Below are 21,763 nucleotides of genomic sequence, written 5' to 3' on the forward strand. Positions count from 1 at the left end.
TCCGCCTAGCATGGTGTCCCCCAAAAGATTCTGTCTCCTCATTTTTTTTCTTCTTTTTCCTGCAGGATCTGGGACCAAGTGAGGGCTTTCCATCTAGCCATCCAGGAGTTGATGAATCTCCTCGACTTGTGGCCAAGGTTAATCATCAACCTTCTATAAATACTACACATTCCTCATATGGAAGTGGTGATTACCCTTCTAATGATTTCCAACAACCTCCACCCCCACCACCTCCACCTGCCAATAGACCAGAAAATTCTGCTTATCCTCAGCCATTCCACCATCAATCTGACTCTAACGAGTCTTTCCCACATCAACCTTACTCTCCCGAGTCATTACCACATCAACCCTACTCTCACGAGTCTTTGCCACATACTTATCAGTCACATGAACAACAACGGTCCTCGCCACAAAGTTATCCTTCACATGATCAACAGTCCTCACCGCAAACTTATCCTTCACATGAAAACGGGACCTCTTACACTTTCCCTAATTACCAGTCTTACCCTAGTTTCAACGATAGCACCCTTCCAACTGCTCCTACACACTACCCATCATACTATCAGGGGTCTGATCCTCCTATCCCACATCAATCAAGTGCACCTTTGCACCATTCAAGTCCTCCACCATCAAACTACGTGTCAACAGTGCAATATAATTCTGGCAATGGGAGTGAAACTCGTCCTGGATCCGAACCTCCATCTACCTTTACATTCCATTATGACAGCAATTATCAGCCACAACCTGATAAGATCGCCGACGCACACAAGGCAGCGAGGTTTGCTGTTGGGGCTCTGGCATTTGATGATGTATCGGTTGCTGTGGATTTCCTTAGGCGCTCTCTTGATCTGTTGACCAATCCATCGGCAAGTTACTAAGCCTTACCCAAGATCTTGCAAATGTGAGTTACTTTCCTGCTACAATGGTATTTGGTGTTTAAGTTTGATTGGTTGTACAGGTTGATGTATTAATGCCTGCCTGTAATCTTACACAGGCATTTATTAATGGCATACATGACTAGTTTCTTACAAAGTTAACTTGAAAATATGCAGCCTCATGTTCATCTATTAGTATTTACACTCTTCCAAATTTGATGTAATTATGATAGTGACCGTACTTGTGTGAATGCCAAGCTTGTTTTCTCTACTCATAGTTGTCTCTAGAACAAGATCACCTATGTGAAGGACGAAGTGAGTTTGCTTGCTGTGTGTAAGCATAATTTCTACTAAATCAGCTAACATCGATCTCAGAAACAGGAAATGAGTGGCATGGAGATGCTTACAAAGTGTTACTTAAGCCCCAATTGCGAAGACGAATGGATTTGGACTGTTGATGTTGAAGGAGGTTTTTCTGTTCGCTCCTTTAAAAAGATCAACGAAGGATCTGGTTGGAACTCGAGACGAGTGCGGGTATGGAAGTCTATCCTCCCCCCTCGTATAGCAGCATCTGCTTGGACTTTTTTTTTTTTAAATTGACAAATATATTCATACTAGCGAAATTACTAGGGGACCAGTAGTCCCACTAGATTTACATAGTATGAATTGCCCAGGAGCATTCTCCTTAGCCCAAAAGAAAAACCCCTTACATTATTCCTTACTTTACCCAACAGCCTCAATTGAATCAAATCCAGCAAAAAGTGCCATATTTGTGGGACCCCCCCCCAAGTCAAGATCGTGACCTGCCACGTCACACCTATTTCTCCACTACAATCTGATGGCAAATTCAATTTTCAAAAATTCCGCTCGAAGGCTAAAGAGCTATTGTGCGCCTCTAACCGTGCACGCTAGCCAACCACTCAACATCATCATCCAATCTTCGGCGGCCTCCACCTTGAACCACCACCAAACACCGACGACTTCCCATTAAAAATATATCAAATCCTTCCACCATCTGCTCCAAAACCTACTTCCACTAACCCAAAAATCATCCAATCCAAAAGTATACTTCAAGCCTTAACCCTAAACCGTAATCCTAAAGACTATAGTACTCCTCACCTCCTTCCCCATTCAATCCTGACCCTAACAACCCTAAAACTCCCTTCCTCCTCGTCCTCCTTCAAACCTTAACCCTACAAGGTTCATTGCGGCTATCCATAACTTCCCTCACCTCCATATCCAAACTCCTCATTTTTTTCTGAATCCGAACATCATTTTCCTTACATCGGCCCCTTCCACAGCCTCCAACGACTCCCCACCCACTTTCTCCATCATTCCTAACTAGATCCGGCCCGTTCACCATTAAATCCGCCTTCTCGACCCCAACTTCGACCATTCCGCCCCTCCAGCCATCCACGGCTCCAGGTTTGGCACCCCACGACTTTTCATCCCCACCGGCAACCTTCACGGTTTTTTCCGGCTCCAGATTAAGCTTCATGGCCTCCACGGCTCCCAATCCGGCCTCCACAGCTCCCAATCCAGCCTCCACGGCCCCAGATCCTGCCTCCACAACCCTAGATCTAGCCACCACAGAAAGCCATGTTCCAGATCTGGCCTCCACGGATCCCGATTCGGCTTCCGCGGCTCATCTTTTGCCAACAATGGGAGAGACGATTTGAGGGTCAGCAATAGGGAAAGAGAGGGAAACGAGCGAGAGAGAGGGAGAGAGAGAGAGGGAGAATGAGCGAGAAAGGGAGAGAGGGGGAGAAAGGGAGATGAGAGAGAGGAAGATGTGGGAGAGAGAGGGGACGAGAGACAGGAAGACGAGAGGAGAAACCGCCTCCCTCCCTAGGTCGATGCCCTAGGGAGGGAGCTTTTGTTATCGCCCTTTTTTCAGCATTTGCGTGGACTTTTGCAATGCGATGCATTAAAACTTGCGAGAGACTTCAGTGGAGGGGCTTCCAACTTGCGAGTCGGTGTGCACTATGCCTTAACTCGGAAGAACATATTGATCACCTCTTCATTGAATGTCTATTTGCACATTGTAAGCCCAAGGGTACATACCTCTCTTGTTTTGATGATCCACAAACCCAAATTGATGGAGCAAGAAGAACAACGGCTAGTCTTGGAGAAAGTCAAGTCTCAGTGGTTATCCTTTAAGCCATATGGTGTATCGAAGAATTAAGGGAACCACAAGCACAAGAACATGTTCAAAGACTATCTCAAGACAAAGGAAGACTCGTGCAAGCACCCAAGAAAATTAAAGATCAAGAAGACTCAAGGTTCATATGTTTAGAATGCATGGGAGTCCTCTTGACATACTGTGTTTGCATGTTTTTGTGTTTTCAAATTATCTTTAGAACCATTTTTCGAAGTGCATTAATATATTTGAAAGCACATGTTTAAAGCCCAAAGACCATGGCCCAAAGTTCCTCACACAAATATTTCAAAACTAGATTTTTAACACAGTGCAGGTCGACCGGGCTAGGCCGGGCGACCCCGGGATGGAACCTGGAATTCCAGGACATCTCGAAATTTATCGGGCCGGTCGACCGGGTCAATACAGTCGACCGCGGATACGTTTTTAGAAATTCAGAAAACATCCAGATGGGTATTGGAGGACGATCGCTACCCCCTTGGTCGACTGCAGAACGTTTTAAGGCAAAATAATTTTTGGAAACAGATTGCATATGGCAGGCGACCGTGAAGGTCCGGTCGATCGTGTAAGTCTTTTTCGAGCCAAATAATTTTGAAACAGGTTACCCTCGCCGGGCGACCGCGGTAACCTCAGTCGACTGCAGCGATAAAGATTTTAAAAATAAAAAAAGGCGCCCGATAAGGGTGGACGACCGCGGCGGACTCGCCAACGAGTCGTTAGGGTTCGCAGTGGGTAGGTGCAACCACCCAGTTTTATTACAGTTTTGCCCTTGATTCTTTCCAAATGAACTAGGGCTATTTCAACCGCATCAAAGACCTTCATTTACACATTTTGAATGATTATAAAACCCTAGAGCTTTTCTCTTTCAAAATTAAAAGGATTATTTATCAAATATCTTGAGCATTCAAACTTGCATTCATGTCTTGCCAAGAGGTTCTCCCTAAACATTTAGTTTCAATCATTGGGAGTCTTGTGAGCTTTGAGAGTTATATTCGCCTTAAAGATGCTTGAGAGCTTTTCATTTTCTTTCTTCCTTCTTCTGTTTGTATTTGAAGTCGCAATAGGAGTTTCTTGCTTCAAGGCCGCGGTGCAACGAAGAAGAACGTCTTTGGAGGCGGATTTGTAATACAAGGGTATGTCCCCTTGTGTAGGCGGTGATCGCTTGTATACGTTTTGTGAGGCAGCGTTGAGGAGCCTTGTCATAGTGGAGAAAATCCCAATGACCAAGTACTTGGGTAGTGGAGTAGATCAAGTTGTGACCGAACTACTATAAAATCATTGTGTGGTCTCCTTACTTCCTTTACTCGCTCTTGTGTGATTGGTAATCTCTTTCCTCTTTCGATTTGGATATATTCTTGAACAAGGGTTAGAACTAACTAGGTTAATTTTACAAGCCCTAGCTTTTGAATGGACAGTTTTTAAAACACCCAATTCACCCCCCTCTTGTGTGTTGCCCTTTGGAATTTCATACATAATGTGTGGATGTCCATCATCTCATCCTTTGGAATGGTATGGGTATTTCAAAGGAGAATCACCAAAATTATTCTGAATTGGAGAGGGGTATATACTGGATGCCTTGGTCAATCACTATGGACTGCGATCCCCTTTACAGTTATATGGCATATTTGGCTAGAGCGAAACAATCGGTTTTTTCAAAATCGAATGAGATCATGGCAGCATTTTGTGTTGGAGGTCAAAATGTCTTTAATATCATGGACGCAGGCTAAAAAGGGTCTTCCATATTCTGTGGGAACCATATTGCGGAATTGGAACATTGTAATATCGGAACGGTCACCTAAAATCGGGATTACCCCCATATGGAATCCTCCTCCCTTGGGATTGGTTGAAATTAAATTTCGACAGCAGTTCTATTGCGAACCCGGGTAATGCAGGAATTGGTGGGGTAATTAAGGATTCAAAGGGTAGAATTATAATGTCCTATGCGGGCCCAGCGGGTATTTGCGATGCAAATGAGGCTGAAGCCAATCTTTGGACTACGATGGTTCGAGGAGAACAATCTTGGACCTCTGATTATTGAAGGTGATTCGGCTAATGTCATTGCTTGGGCGTCCAATCGATGCAGTGGTCCTTGGCGCCTTTATCAGACGATTGATGCGGTTAGGGATTTAGCTCGGATATTGCATCCCTAGCTTACTCATAGGCGAAGATCTGCGAACTCAATGGCAGATGCTTTAGCCAAAGAGGGGTTAATCTTTTTGAACCCCGCATTCTCGATCCATTGCATCCTGAGGCGTTTATTTCAACTGAACTATGGATGTAATTGTGAGGATGATTATCTTCTTCGGGTTGTATATTGTGGGACTTCTTGTCCCCCCCTTTTGATCTTAATAAAAGTTATTGTTACCTTTCAGCTTGCTGGATATCTCACCGGAGAACAACTAGAGCTTTCTGAGATTAAAGAATCTATCTTTGATGATAAGGATAGTACTCTCAAGAATCGATACTAATTACCTATTTCTTTATACACTTTCTGAATGCATCAACCCTCGTTTGTTTAGACTTCATAATCACGTCTGTCTGATATGGTGCTAAACCCGTTATGTCACACTTTGGCCTAGAAACAAACCTTGTATAAAGGGATGCCAACATACCGTCCAATTTAAAAGACATTCTAATTCGGGAAATGGTATTTCCACGACTTTTCCAGCAATCTCTTTCTCTTTTGTTTGTCTTTTCTTGAAAATAAAGTTATTTCCGAGAGATGATAGCAAAGGGGGTAAGCACTTTTCACCCCCTTTTTTTGTCCTTTGCTGAAAATAAAGTTAATTCCAGGAAAAGACAAATAAAGGAGGGTGGAAACATTGTAGGTTTTAGGAAAAGGCATAACAAAAGGTGTAGATATGCAAGAAAAGAGGTGGAACATTGTCAGTTTTAGGAAAAGACAAAAAAAAGAAAAAGGGAAATGATACCCTCCCCCCAACGGATAAAATCCCCCCTTAACGTTATCCGTTAACTTTCAAAGGTAAGTAAAAACGTTAAAGGTGGTGAATTTATCCGTGGGTGGGGGGTGGATTTTATCCGTGGTGGAGGGGCGGGGGGATATCACTCCCCTAAAAAAGGTGCACATGTGCAAGAAAACGGGGTGGATACTTATTTCCCCTAATTATTATAGGGCAGTGATAAATCGACTCCCCATGTGTCTATCTCTCTCCTCTTTCTCTCTCTAACCTAGAGGAGAGAGAAAGACACATGGGGAGTCGCTTTATCAATTTGGGGAGTCGATTTATAACTCCCCTTATTATATTATCTTCTATTAAGTCCAAGTTCTCTCACTGTAGGCCTAGTTTGATTTTTTCATACATAGATGTCCCCAACACAGATTCGAGACCAACATAGATCCACCTAATGAAAACAAGATTTCCTCAAATTCCTATGTCAAGTACTTATGGCCACTCTTGTACTTACAACCACAAGAAAAACTAAAACTCTCTCTGCTATCATCACCATTTTCGTCAAATATGATTAAGACAAATAGATTGAAAGGCTCAGTGAAGATCACACAAAACATGAATTTTTTAACTCAAGACATACATTAACAACTAAATCCTATCCACTCATCTAAATGGAGGTATTTTGAGATGCACTTATACGAAACAGCATGTAGTGGGCCCACACACTTTACATCAAACATGATCTAGACCGTTCATTAGAGGGCCAAAACATGGAGATGCAATGATCTAAAAGTCGCGCTAGTTGGATGATCGTAACTGTCTGATTTTTTGAATTGAATGTGAACAATTGCATTTTTCTTATGTTTCCATTTGCGGTTCCCCTTTAAGCTACAACATGAGCACTTTAAACAGACCCTCCCAAAATTTCACATCCAGCTAATCTAGATAATAACTATGATGTTTGTCCATAAGGTCTACGTGATCATGCACATCCATTCCTCTAGTGCTATCCGTCTCTATTCCTTCATAAACCCCTCAAAACACTAATCAAATTCATTTCTCAATCCAACCATTCATTGATTAGTTCTTAAGAAGAAAAAGTCATGGGAGGAAGCCTATCTAACCCTCGGCAATCGGGTTCGAATCCGTCCGGGGAGAATGGCGTCACAGATGTTCGAAGGCCGTTTCTCGAGTGTTTGATACCCGGGTGCTTAAAGACAGAAGAAGAAGATAGTGAAAACACAGAAGGTGAGGAAGGTGACTCTAGAGGAATGTCTCCTTGCGTCTCCTGCCTCGAAGCGAGATTTTATCAATGGAGGTGAAGTTCAAGTTTCTAGGCAATCTGCAAGGGTTTGTCCATGGACATGTAGCCCTACTACTGTGAAAATCCCTACTACTGTGAAAATCCTTCATCATTTCACGGGGGTAGGAGAGGCTGCCTCAACTGATAAACATGAGACTCTCCCCATGGATAGGAAACTGAGTCTTGATGAGGGGAGTGAAGGAGTCTTAGTTTCTTCTCTAACTAGAAGCCAAAATGGGAAGCTGCATAAGAAGAGGGTGAGTTTTAGATCGCCTGACGAGGCAGACATCTTTATATTTTATTCACCTTAGTATGGAGTTGGAGAGTGATTCAAAGGGCGAAAGATTGAACATTTTAAATTCTCTAAAGAGAGTTGGCTTAGTTGTGATATGTTTAGCTTGCAAATTTCTATCTATTTCACCATTGATGAATGACCATTAATAAATGAGGGATTGTGGAATTTATCGTCCTCTAGGTTAACTCTGAAAAATATTTGTTGTAAGATTATATGCAAATGGTTTTGAAATTAAATATGATTGTTTGCAGATAATATATGGTTATAATAGTTTTAGAAATGATATAGTTATGGCTTCCAAAGAGACCTTAAGGTCCCATTTAAGAGTAAGATTAAATTTAGATAATTTTATTTCAAAATAATTAACAATTATAGTGGTAAAAAAAAGGGCCCTATGTTGATGACTGGCTAGGTACTGAGCTAAACGAATAAATTTCTCATGTCAATCAAGAGAGAAATCTTGGTTAAACACATTGTTTTGGTAGAAATCGATGGTGCTCGATACCATAGGAGGACGAACACGGATCTACGCTTCCAACTTTAAAAGAAATGATAACAAGTATATTGGTTTTCAGAAAACGTGAAATCTGTACTCGTACCATTACTGTCGGGTTTCTGGTATGCTTGTCATCGGGATGTCGTCCCTGGTCGATCCTAGAAGACAAGAACATGATGGGGACCAAAGATCGACATTGCACTTTCCAGGGATCACATATGAGTTTCGGCCTTATGCGGAAATCGAGACTCAGATCTTTGGCGTCATAAACCCAGAGAAAAACAAACAAATAAGTTCTATTTGATTGACATTGCACTTAAGTCGGATCTTGATACTTTCTATCTTCCTCGGATTCTCCTTGCTCCATGGCAAAGCGGCGATGGGAGCCGTACAGACACACTCTCTCTCAAAGGTTGTGGATTGCTAGAATTTTGAAAGAGAAAAAGTTTCTCAAATTAACCGTGTACAAGCAGTGTCCAAATAGGGTATTTATAGAATTTCATAAGTCGTGTGGCTCACCATCACGCCCACGAGATCAACTTAGAATTCCTTACTTTTAGGTTCACAATACCTTAAGATAATCCAAAGAGATACGAGATAATCCTTATCCCTCTTTTTTTTTTTTATAGAAGAGTTATTCATTCGGTCAAATTAAAACTCTAGGCCATAGATTTAGCCTCGGCCACCTTCGGTTGGGGTTTCATCCTAACATTCTCCCACTTGGCTAGCGCAAATTCTCAGGCTTAAAATAAGGATCAAAATTTCTTTAACGGAATTCACAACTCACTTATCAACACTTGTTTTTTGTTCAATAAAAATACCAATAACAAATCATGTAACAATATGATCTTGATGTCGATCCAATAGCTGAACCCATGGTTATATTATTAGAATTTTTATGAACATGAACATCAGTCTCTAGACAGTCTGCTTCTCTTATTAATTTCCATACAGTGCACAAATAATGGAGTAGCAGATAAACAAAAAATGTCAGAATCAAAATAACTTAATGTGATCACAATGATGTGTATAGCTCACTAAACATACTCCCACTATCGCAGCCTATCAAAACTGTCCACCAATCCCACGTACGCTACGTGCTCCCTAAAGAGCTATGGTGACAAGCCTTTAGTCAGGGGATCTGCCAACATAAGTGCGGTATTTATGTGCTCCGCATATACTCGCTGATCTTGAACTATTTCCCTCAGAACAAGATACCTTAAATCAATGTTCTTCGACCCGTCTCCAGATTTATTGTTCTTGAAAAAGAAAACCGCAACGAAATTGTCACAAAACAACTTTTGTGGCTTCTCAATAGAGTCTACTAACTGAAGCCCAGACACAAAATTCTGCATCCACAAATCAGGAGCCAAAGCCTAGAACATGTAATAGTAGACACCCAATTTTGTCAAGGTGATACTAATGATAGGTTGTCGCGAGAATGAGTCCCATGACGAGCCCAAGGCGCCTGTTCTCTTTCCCTCGATCTCTCTCTGGTTCGCGAAATAGGAAATACTTCTCAAAAAAAAATTTGTTCCAAAGTTAAAACCCAAAAGCCCGTTTCTACATGGCACCCGCCTTTTACGGCACAACCAAAGAAGCCCGTTTTCACACGGCATTTACCTAAACTTAACTTTGAGTAAAAAACGTGCAAAATTGCATACACCATTTCAAAGCGTGTAACTAGGTTTATTGGATTCGCCTTCTTGCGAGGAGTCTAACGGATCTGATCGCGCGCGATTTGGGGTCCAAGCGAAGGAGTTTTGGTCTTTTAAAAGTTCCCGAAAATTCGCAAAAAACCAAGGGAACCTGATTTCAAACACACCGAAATTTCCTACACTACTTCAATGCATGAAATAAAGTTCATTAGTTCTTCTTGCCGCAAGGAGTCCAACGGATCTGACCGTGCGGAATTCGGAGTCCAAATGAAGGAGTTACGGCCCATCAGAACTCCCGGAAACTCCCCAAAATACCCGAAATACCCCCAACCGACCTACTGGTGGCCCAAAAATGAGAGGTACGATTCCCAAATCGTAAATTACGATTTACAATCTCAATTTGTGATTTTAAAATTACACCCTGCGATTTGGATCCGGGCCTTATAAATAGGGGGTAAGTGTCAAAATAAGTTTCTCTTTTAACCAAATCGGATTTCAGTAAAAAACCTCTGGCCCTTTGATTTTCCATTGTTTTTGAGAAATCACTATCCAAAAACCCTAGTTTCTTTGCTAGAAAGAGAGAAAGTACAGAACTACTTAGGGAGCTCACATTGGGCGTTGGCATTCTGCCGAATTTCCGAGGACTCGGAACGACAACCCTTTCCTAGCACTGTTGTTCTGCCGAATTTTGGAGAACTTGAGGCTACGTCACCCAATTAGCGTCGTTGTTCTGCCAAATTTTCGGAGAACCCGAAGCTCCATCGACCAAGTAGTGCTGTTATTTTGCTGAATTTCCAGAGAACCTGAAGCTCCCTCATCCGATTAGCGTCGTTGTTCTGCCGATTTTTTGGAGAACTCAGGGCTACACCATCCAATCAGTTTCGTTACACCGCCGACTTTACGGAAGACGTTCTCACTCCATTGGTAAAATTATATTTATTTCCCAGCTTTCCATATTTCCGTTGTAAACCCGGCATAGCGTAGTTATAGGGTCCAAGGTTCCTCTTGTCCCGGATCCTATAACATAAATCCCGTACCACTCTTTGTAAATAGGACTACATTCCCTCTCCTTATCCCGCCACTCCGAGTCTGGTCCTACCATAGACAAAAGAGATAGAGACGAGAGCCCTCACGCTCCGACGGTGTTGGGCAAACGGAGGGAACCGAAACCCACCCCTTCTTTTCTTATTTTCGTCATTTTCGTTACCCCTGTTAAGGCGGTTTGTAACGACCCGGATTCTCAGGCTAAATTTTGAGGCAATTCTGAGCCTAGCTCTTTATAAAACAGAGCAAACGAGCCCCAAAAATCCGGATTGCTACGCCTCTCAAAAAAAAAATAAAAGAGGCACAAAACACATTCATTCTTTCATACAGCGGAAGTCTTAGTTAAAAACAAATCTTTTATTTAATGAAATAGAGACAAAAATAAGGGAAGAGAATTTTATTCCAATACTTTCAATAATAACTCCACAAATTTGCCAAATTAAATATCCATGCCCCAAAGGACTTTGGAAAGAAAACTAAAAGAAATAAATAACTGCCTAAACTATGCCATCTCTCCCCATCCCATTGCCTAGGTCATCTCATCAGCAAATGCTCCTTCGTTTTGATCGATTTGCTGGTTTTCTGGATTTTCGCCATTAAAGTCTGTTGAAAAGTTTTAAAGGTCAGGATGCAAGAATAACGGTTATGCAGAGTAATAAAACTTAACTTAGGCAATTGAAGATGTAAAGATATAATCATCTCATATTAGAGGCATATCAAAGAAATTTAGCATATCAAGAAAGACATGGTATTTGGTGCAACAATAAGCAATAATATAGAGGTTTTTCTAATAACACCTTTGAACTTGCAAAATAGGACTCCTTGTTAAATATGATTGTTCATTAGAAGCTATTGCTCTAGTCATTAGAATCTAAGGTTCTAAAATCGTTTAGAGACTATGCTCTTCCCTTTCCTTCCCCATTAATTTCTATACACAATGATACCCATGTAGAATTATAACCTTCGAACTGTTTTTGTACGAAGATACCTTTCGCACTGTTTTTGTACGAGGAGTTCACGTAGTTCTTTTGACCTTCTCGCCCCTTTTTGGGTACGAGGGAAATGGTATCAAGGGTATAAGAAACTATGGCCTTTAAATCATCTCCATCATAGGGTTGTGGGTTTTCAATGAAAGCCATGAATTGGATTCAAGAATCAAGAAACAAAAACATAAGAGGTTTTATCTAAATTTTCAAGAACTCTAGTTATAGTGTAGATTACAAAACATAATCCGAAATCTTGCCTTTGCTTTTGAATGGATTGGTTTGATTGATGTGATTGATTACTTGAATGGAGAGAATTGAATGAAGCTTGATGGATCTTGGAGTTGAAAGCCCTTCCTTCTTCTCCCTTTCCTTGAATTCTCCTTTTCTTATTCTCCTTAGGTTTTAGGGTTTTGATTTTTGAAGAACATTAGGTTAAGATAGTGTATATATATGGTCATGAATCTTTCTAGGGTTTGTTTGGGTGTTAACTTACCAAAAAAGGATGGAAATCGGCACTTCATAGAGAGTTTGGAAACTCTCGGATTCTCAATCCGCGACGTTCTCGGAGTTCCGAGGCATTTTCTCGGAGTTCCGAGAAATGCTCTCGGAGTTCCGAGAACCGGATTCCAAAACTACTGTCCGATTTCTCGGAATTCCGAGGTGATTTTCTCGGAGTTCCGAGATCTCTCCAGTAGTTCTCGGAGTTCCGAGAATTATTCTCGGAATTCCGAGTTTTTTTTTTTTTTTTTTTTTTTTGAGGGTTGTTACACTCTACCCCCCTTAGAGGAATTTCGTCCTCGAAATTAGATCTCTCTCATAGGGTAAACCGAAAACAACCGATTATTATACAACAGATTATAAATGAGAAGTAAGGAATATACCTCCGAGCAAATGCGGATATTTCTTCAAGATTTCCGATTCGCGCTCCCAAGTTGCTTCTTCAATGCCATGATGTCGCCAAAGAACCTTGACCAACGAAATCGTCTTATTTCGCAAAGCTCGCTCTTCTCGATCTAAAATCTTCACAGGTCCTTCAGAAAAAGACCAATCTTCTTGAAGCTCGACATCATCCTCGGCCAAAACATGTGAAGGGTCGGGATGATACAATCGAAGCATCGATACATGAAAAACATCATGCATCCGCTCCAAATTAGAAGGCAACTTCAATTTATAAGCTCTTGCCCCAATCCTTTTCACAATTCGGTAGGGTCCAATAAAACGAGGAGTCAACTTCCCTTTCTTTCCAAAACGCATTACTGCCCTGAACGGCGAAATCTTCACAAAAACCATATCGCCTTCAGCGAATTCTAAATCTCTCCTCCGCTGATCGGCATAACTCTTCTGTCGACTCTGCGCGATCTTCAAACGATCCTTAATCAATGCAACTTTTTCAGTCGACTCTCGAACCAACTTTGGTCCGAGCAATTGCTTCTCACCAACTTCAGCCCAGCACAAAGGTGATCTGCAGGCACGGCCATATAGAGCTTCGAATGGAGCCATCTGAATACTCTGCTGGTAGCTGTTGTTGTAAGCAAATTCACATAGAGGCAAATGCTTCTCCCAATCTCCACCAAAATCTAGAACACAAGCTCTCAACAAATCTTCAAGGATCTGATTTACCCTTTCAGTCTGACCATCAGTCTGAGGATGATATGCTGTACTGAAACTCAACTTCGAACCCAAAGCAGAATGTAAGCTCTTCCAGAATCCCGAAGTGAAACGAGAGTCTCGGTCAGAGATTATGGTCGAGGGCACACCATGATACCTAACGATCTGAGCCACATATATTTCAGCAAGCTTTTCCAACTTCCAATCTTTCTTAATTGGAATGAAATGAGCCGATTTAGAAAGACGGTCCACAATCACCCAGATACCATCACAATTGCTCTTCGATTTGGGTAAACCCATGATAAAATCCATGGACAAGCTATCCCATTTCCACATGGGAATCTCCAAAGGATCCAATGTACCTCCAGGTTTCTGATGCTCTGCCTTTACTTTCTGACAAGTTAGGCATTTAGAAACATACTCAGCAATGTCCCTTTTCATTCCACTCCACCAAAGATTCCTCTTCAAGTCTTGGTACATCTTTGTGTTACCTGGATGGATGGTGTAACGAGACTTATGTGCCTCATCCAAAATGTCCCTTCTGATTTCTTCCTTAGCTGGCACACAAATTCTGTCTTTAAAGAACAAACATCCATCCTCTCCTACTGAAAACTTTGGTTTAGAATCAACTTCAGCTTTTAATTTCAAAATTCCTTCATCATCTATCTGAGCTGCTTTAACAGTTTCTATGATATTCGACCGAACTCGAATATTAGCAATAAAGGATTTATCGCCAATTTCGCAAGTTCCCAAATCTAAATCTCTGAACCGCTCAAGCAATTCCCATTCTTCCATCATCAGACAGGCCATCATAGGGTGTTCTTGTCGGCTAAGAGCGTCGGCCACTACATTAGCCTTGCCTGGATGATAACTCAAAGTGAAGTCATAATCCTTCAAAAATTCTACCCATCTTCTCTGTCTCATATTCAGCTCTTTCTGATCAAAAAGATACTTGAGGCTCTTATGATCTGTAAAAACCTCAAACTTGACACCATACAAGTAGTGTCGCCATATCCTCAAAGCGAAAACCACTGCTGCTAATTCCAGATCATGAGTTGGGTAATTCACTTCGTGCTTCTTCAACTGCCTCGAACCATAGGCAATGACCTTGCCTGATTGCATGAGCACGCAACCCAAACCTCGAAATGATGCATCACTATACACCACAAAATCTCCTTCTGCGGTAGGAAGTATCAAAACTGGAGCTGATGTCAATATTTTCTTCAATTCTTGAAAACTGCTTTCACATTCTTCATTCCAAACATATTTAACATTCTTCCTGGTCAATTTAGTCAAAGGTCCAGCTAAAATTGAAAAGCCTTCAACAAACTTCCTGTAATACCCGGCCAGACCCAAGAAACTTCTGATCTCAGTAACATTGGTAGGCTGCTTCCAAGAAGTAACTGCTTGAATCTTAGCAGGATCCACTTCAATTCCTTCTTTTGATATCACATGACCCAAAAATGTAACACGCTCGAGCCAAAACTCACATTTAGAGAATTTTGCATACAACTGATTCTTTCTCAAAGTCTCCAATGCAAGTCCCAAATGCTTAGCATGCTCCTCTTCAGATTTCGAGTAAATAAGGATGTCATCTATGAATACCACCACGAACTGATCCAAAAATGGCTTGAATACTCTATTCATCAAGTCCATAAATATGGCTGGTGCATTTGTCAATCCAAATGGCATTACGACAAATTCATAGTGACCGTATCGAGTACGAAAAGCTGACTTTGAAATGTCCTCGTCTCTGATACGCAACTGATGATATCCAGATCTCAAATCAATCTTCGAGAAATGAGTAGCTCCTTGCAACTGGTCAAAGAGATCGTCTATCCGAGGAAGAGGATAGCGATTCTTGATAGTCACCTTATTCAACTGCCTGTAGTCAATGCACAAGCGAAGACTACCATCCTTCTTCTTTACAAATAGCACAGGAGCTCCCCATGGGGATGAACTGGGTCTAATAAATCCCTTCTCCAACAATTCTGATAACTGCTCCTTCAATTCTTTCAATTCAGCCGGGGCCATTCTGTAAGGTGTTTTAGAAATAGGCTCGGTCCCTGGCACAAGATCGATAGTAAAGTCGATCTCTCGGTGGGGAGGTAATTCAAAGTCGTCTGGAAAGACATCCAGAAACTCCCTCACCACAGGGATGTCTGAAACAGACAACTCAATACCGACTTCTTCCTTCTCCATGAAAGCCAGAAAGCATTCACATCCTTTATTGATCAACTTCTGAGCTTTCACAGCTGCAATTACTTTAATCTTCTTCATAGGGCGCTTCACTCCCTCAAAAACGATTTCTTCTTCTCCAGGAATTGCAAATTTCACGATTTTATGAAAGCAATCCACATTAGCATGATAAGCTGCTAGCCAATCCATACCAAGGATAACTCTAAAATCGTTCATCTCCAGAAGCACTAAATCAGCCAAAAGCTCTCTACCACCTATCTTTATAATACATCCCTTACACACTAAATTTGTAATTACATCATCTCCTAAAGGAGTAATAATTCTCAAAGGGAAATTTAGAGTAATAGGGGTCAAATTCAGTTCCTTCGCAAAAATTGGCGATATGAATGACAAGGTAGAGCCAGAATCTACAAGAATATGCACAGATGTATTATTAACAAAAAGCTGACCTTCAATGACTGCGTCGGAGGCATCAGCGTCTTGTTGATTAAGCGCATAGACTCGGTTGACAGGTGCTTGAGATGCACTCTTCTCCGGATTCTGCTGGCGATTCTGATACCCTTTCCACTGATTCTGCTGCTGCTGCAGCGCTGGGGGTTTCTGCTGCAGCTGATTATTATTAATTCGGTTCCCCTGATTCATTGCTGGCTGAAAATTCTGCTGCTGCCTTTGAGGTCTCATGTCCCTAAATGTAGGCTTAGGACACTCCAAAATCTTGTGACTCGGGTCTCCACAGTTGTGGCAGACATTCATCGTCTTCCAACACCTTCCAGCATGAAATTTTCCGCAAATAGCACAAGGAACCCTTGCAGGAACTCCATCTTCCATTCTCTGTCTCTTAGGCGGCGGCACTTGATTCCTGCTCCCTGATGGCGGCATTCTGGCGGCCATAATCACTTTCTCACTACGCTCAGCCATCTCGGCTTTCGCGCAAGCTTCTACCAAAGTCTGAGGTTCATGAAGAACAACTTTCGCCATAAGAGATGGGCGAAGGTTGTCAACAAACTTCGAAACTTTATCCTCCTCTGTAGAGGCATAGCCAGGTGCATACCTCGACAACTGCCTAAACTTGGCTCCATACTGAGCCACAGTCAAAGATCCCTGCTTCAGAGACGCAAACTGAGATGCCAATTCCCTCTTAACATGGTTAGGAAAGAATTGGTTGTTGAACCGTACTTTGAATTCGGTCCACGTCTCATTCTTAGCATACGGATAATTTTGCAGTAAGGATCTCCACCACACTCCTGCTTGGTCCTTTAGTAAAAAGGTAGCCAAACGGATTTTCTGAATATCACTGCACTCCATCACTTCAAAAATTCCTTCCACTTCCAAAATCCAGTGGTCTGCAACCAAAGGGTCTCCCACTCCTGTAAACTCCGATGGCCTGTAGTCCCTGAATTGCCTGTGCAACTTAGTCGGATCTGCTGCAGGCGCATGGCGAGCTGCTAGAGTGGTTGCAATGTTCTGCAAAGCGGCCTGATTAGCTGCTTGGTTAGCAGCCTGTGCCTGAGCTTGACCTCTAAGGAGATCAGCAATCATGAGTAAAGGATCTGCTCCTTCACCAACATGGGCATCACCACGACCTCTCCTAGCATTACCTCGCAACTCTCTTTGATCCATCTGTCAAAAGAACACACAATTGTTAGTTCATAAAAATTCTAATTTACTTAATTTAATTATGATCATGTAAATTATGGTTAGGTTGTACTTTAGTTAATTTGGTTCAACTACCCAACCTTAGACATATACCCAGACTCGTACTAGGTTCCTCACTGACTAACCTAGATAGGCTCTGATACCACCTCTGTAACGACCCGGATTCTCAGGCTAAATTTTGAGGCAATTCTGAGCCTAGCTCTTTATAAAACAGAGCAAACGAGCCCCAAAAATCCGGATTGCTACGCCTCTCAAAAAAAAAATAAAAGAGGCACAAAACACATTCATTCTTTCATACAGCGGAAGTCTTAGTTAAAAACAAATCTTTTATTTAATGAAATAGAGACAAAAATAAGGGAAGAGAATTTTATTCCAATACTTTCAATAATAACTCCACAAATTTGCCAAATTAAATATCCATGCCCCAAAGGACTTTGGAAAGAAAACTAAAAGAAATAAATAACTGCCTAAACTATGCCATCTCTCCCCATCCCATTGCCTAGGTCATCTCATCAGCAAATGCTCCTTCGTTTTGATCGATTTGCTGGTTTTCTGGATTTTCGCCATTAAAGTCTGTTGAAAAGTTTTAAAGGTCAGGATGCAAGAATAACGGTTATGCAGAGTAATAAAACTTAACTTAGGCAATTGAAGATGTAAAGATATAATCATCTCATATTAGAGGCATATCAAAGAAATTTAGCATATCAAGAAAGACATGGTATTTGGTGCAACAATAAGCAATAATATAGAGGTTTTTCTAATAACACCTTTGAACTTGCAAAATAGGACTCCTTGTTAAATATGATTGTTCATTAGAAGCTATTGCTCTAGTCATTAGAATCTAAGGTTCTAAAATCGTTTAGAGACTATGCTCTTCCCTTTCCTTCCCCATTAATTTCTATACACAATGATACCCATGTAGAATTATAACCTTCGAACTGTTTTTGTACGAAGATACCTTTCGCACTGTTTTTGTACGAGGAGTTCACGTAGTTCTTTTGACCTTCTCGCCCCTTTTTGGGTACGAGGGAAATGGTATCAAGGGTATAAGAAACTATGGCCTTTAAATCATCTCCATCATAGGGTTGTGGGTTTTCAATGAAAGCCATGAATTGGATTCAAGAATCAAGAAACAAAAACATAAGAGGTTTTATCTAAATTTTCAAGAACTCTAGTTATAGTGTAGATTACAAAACATAATCCGAAATCTTGCCTTTGCTTTTGAATGGATTGGTTTGATTGATGTGATTGATTACTTGAATGGAGAGAATTGAATGAAGCTTGATGGATCTTGGAGTTGAAAGCCCTTCCTTCTTCTCCCTTTCCTTGAATTCTCCTTTTCTTATTCTCCTTAGGTTTTAGGGTTTTGATTTTTGAAGAACATTAGGTTAAGATAGTGTATATATATGGTCATGAATCTTTCTAGGGTTTGTTTGGGTGTTAACTTACCAAAAAAGGATGGAAATCGGCACTTCATAGAGAGTTTGGAAACTCTCGGATTCTCAATCCGCGACGTTCTCGGAGTTCCGAGGCATTTTCTCGGAGTTCCGAGAATTCTCGGAGTTCCGAGAAATGCTCTCGGAGTTCCGAGAACCGGATTCCAAAACTACTGTCCGATTTCTCGGAATTCCGAGGTGATTTTCTCGGAGTTCCGAGATCTCTCCAGTAGTTCTCGGAGTTCCGAGAATTATTCTCGGAATTCCGAGTTTTTTTTTTTTTTTTTTTTTTTTTTTTTTTTTGAGGGTTGTTACACGGTTGCTATGTGATTCAGGAGTAATCCCTAAGGATCTGGATCATGCAGTATATACCCCTATGCGGGATAACATCTAACCGATTTTTCCTTGTAAATCCACGTAGTTTTCTGAATGGGTGCTAAGCTTAAACACAATAAAGGACAAAAAGTTAATGTTTTTCTAATAAAGTTCTTTAAAAATGCAAAGTCAAGTCAAGAGACCGGGTTTACCCGGGCATGGGGGGTGCCTAACACCTTCCCTGAATGTAACCATATCCCTTACTCAGATTTTTGTATAGGCCATACCTTAAAAACAGAGTAAAATTATGGGTTATAGGCCCAGACCTATAGGACAACTTTGGTTACTGTTCCTCCAATGAAATTCGAATCTTTATCTCTATTTCATCGGAAAAGCAGACACGGGTGCTAGGCCCTAACCTAGGTGGCGACTCTAAGAGACTCTCTTCTGCGTGGAATTCGGACCCCGGTACCAAGTTCAAGGAAAACGCAGACACGACAAAACACCCATGGGAAACAAACCCCCGCGCACGCAGTGGCGCCCAGGAGCGGGATCAATAAACTCAGCTTCCATAGTGGATGAAGCCGTCAACTGCTACTTAACACTCCTCAATGATATAGGTCCTCCTGCAGGCATGAAAATGTATCAGGAGGTGGACCTGCAGGGGTCCCAACAACCAGCAAAATCAAAATCAGAATCAGAATAGCCAACAACCTCAAGGCTTTCTATCCTCTTATATATGAGCATGAAGTCCGAGGTTCCTCTCAAGTAACGCATAACTTTCTTAGCAGCTTTCCAGTGTTCCAATCCAGGATCACTTTGATATCTCCAAAGCATACCAAAAGCAAAATCAATATCTGGGCGAGTGCAGACTTGACCATATATAAGGCTCCCAACTGCTGAGGCATATGGAATGTCCTTCATCACATTTTGCTCCAATGCGTTCTTCGGACTTTGCAATTTACTCAATACATCACTCTTTAAAATAGGGGCCGGACTAGCGGAGCGCTTATCCATACTGAATCTCTTAAGAACCTTCTCAATATAGGCCTTTTGTGATAACCCCAACAATCCTCAAGTCGTACCGATATGGATCTCGATTCCTATCACATAGGATGCCTCACCAAGATATTTCATATTGAAATTTCTTGAGAGAAATTGCTTGGTTTCGTTCAGCATTGCCAAATTCCTACTCGCAAGCAATATGTCATCTACATATAACATAAGGAAGATGAAATTGCTCTCACTAGTCTTAAGATAGATTCATTGATCTACAACATTTTTTTTGAACCCAAAACTTGAAATTATCTCATAAAATTTTAGATACCATTATCTTGAAGCCTGCTTCAATCCATTGATTAACTTCTTAAGTCTACAGACTTGGTGTTCCTTTCCCTTAACCCAAAAACCTTCATGTTGAGTCATATAGACTGCTTCGAGCAAGTCACCATTCAAGAAAGCAGTTTTCACATCCATCTAATGTAACTTAAGGTCGAAATGGGCTACTAGAGCTATAATAACTCTCAAAGAGTCTTTCTTTGAAACAGAAGATAAAGTCTCCTTGTAGTCTATTCCTTCCTTCTGAGTGAAACCTTTAGCGACTAATCTGGCCTTGAATCTTTCTATCCCACCCTTAGAGTCACGTTTGGTCTTAAAACCCCATTTGCATCCTACAAGATTGACTCCCTTTGGTAACTCAGTGAGTTCCCAAACATGGTTTTCCTTCATGGAGCTCAACTCATCTTTCATGGCATTAATCCACTGAGATGATCTCTCAGTATTCATGGCATGATCAAAGGAAATGGGACTTCATTCATTTCTCCATCAAATCTCACTCATTTAAATAAACTAAGTAGTCATTTGAGATGGCTGGCCTCTTTTCTCTCTGTGATCTATGCACAACCTGCTTTGTGGCTGTCGCCATTTGAGCATTAGGAATGTGGGGCGGCTCGTCCATAGTGTCAGGTAATCTACCAATCTTTCCCAAAGGAGCAACTGGTATCACAGTAGTGAGGTCTCCTCTTCAAATTGTAGCTTATCTCGATCTTCCTAAAAAACCAAAGATCTAGACACTTTACTCCCACTGCCAAAAATACAACATATTTGGTCTCTATTATGCATGTAGTATAAGATGGACAATAGAATCTATAACCTTTAGACCTATCAGGGTAAACAATAAAATGACAAGTGGTTGTTCTAGGATCTAATTTATTTAAATGTGGGTTCTACACTTTTGCCTCTACAGTACAACCTCATACGTGCAAATATCCTAGCTTTGGCTTCTTACCAACCCATAACTCATAAGGGGTCTTAGCTATGGCTTTTCTCGGTACACGATCCAGAATATGCACCGCTTTCTTTAAGGCTTCTCCCCACAATGATTCAGGCAATGTCCCCACAATGATCCAGGCAATGATGAGTTGCATATCATGCTTCTCACCATATCCATAAGAGTACGTTTCTGCCTCTCAACCACTCCATTCTACTTAGGTGTACCCGACATTGTGTACTGAGTGACGATTCCGTTCTCTTGTAAGTATAGAGCGAATGCACCTGGACTTCGGCCTTTGTCAGAGTGTTTTCCATAATACTTCCCACCTCTATCAAAACCTCACTACCTTTATTGTCAAGTCGAGTTGTAACTCAACTTCCGCTTTATAAATTTTAAAGGTATGTAATGCTTCTAACTTTTCTTTGATGAGAAAAATATAGCTGAATCTAGAAAAATCATCTATGAAAGTGATAAAATATCTTTCGCCATCCAAAGTAGGAGTCAGAAAGGATCCACAGATATCAGTGTGAATGATTTGTAGGAGACATGT

The 21,763-nt window shown here is 41.3% G+C and overlaps 2 protein-coding genes across 3 annotated transcripts in view; one reads left to right on the forward strand and one right to left on the reverse strand.

Annotated features, from left to right (window-relative positions):
• Nucleotides 1–1,146, forward strand: part of LOC143854973 (protein HOMOLOG OF MAMMALIAN LYST-INTERACTING PROTEIN 5-like) — a 58,276-nt gene extending 57,130 nt beyond the window's left edge. For both annotated transcript variants that reach the window (XM_077365125.1, XM_077365133.1), the window contains one exon: nucleotides 66–1,146. In XM_077365125.1, the coding sequence (XP_077221240.1) occupies nucleotides 66–878 (813 nt within the window). In that variant the 3' untranslated portion in view covers nucleotides 879–1,146. The remainder of the gene's footprint in view (nucleotides 1–65) is intronic.
• Nucleotides 1,147–2,055: 909 nt separating this feature from the next.
• On the reverse strand, nucleotides 2,056–20,726 carry LOC143869827 (uncharacterized). The gene is made up of 6 exons (XM_077376385.1): nucleotides 20,448–20,726; nucleotides 19,656–19,991; nucleotides 14,583–17,154; nucleotides 12,694–14,540; nucleotides 9,258–9,388; nucleotides 2,056–2,455 (listed from the first exon to the last, which is right to left on the reverse strand). Exons 1-6 carry the CDS (start codon nucleotides 20,724–20,726, stop codon nucleotides 2,056–2,058), a joined length of 5,565 nt encoding a protein of 1,854 aa, XP_077232500.1.
• Between the last annotated feature and the right edge of the window lie 1,037 nt (nucleotides 20,727–21,763).

The sequence above is a fragment of the Tasmannia lanceolata genome, unplaced genomic scaffold (assembly GCF_043159265.1).
Source record: "Tasmannia lanceolata isolate RefF3 unplaced genomic scaffold, GAP_Taslan_0.1 ptg000003l, whole genome shotgun sequence".
NCBI lineage: Eukaryota > Viridiplantae > Streptophyta > Magnoliopsida > Canellales > Winteraceae > Tasmannia > Tasmannia lanceolata.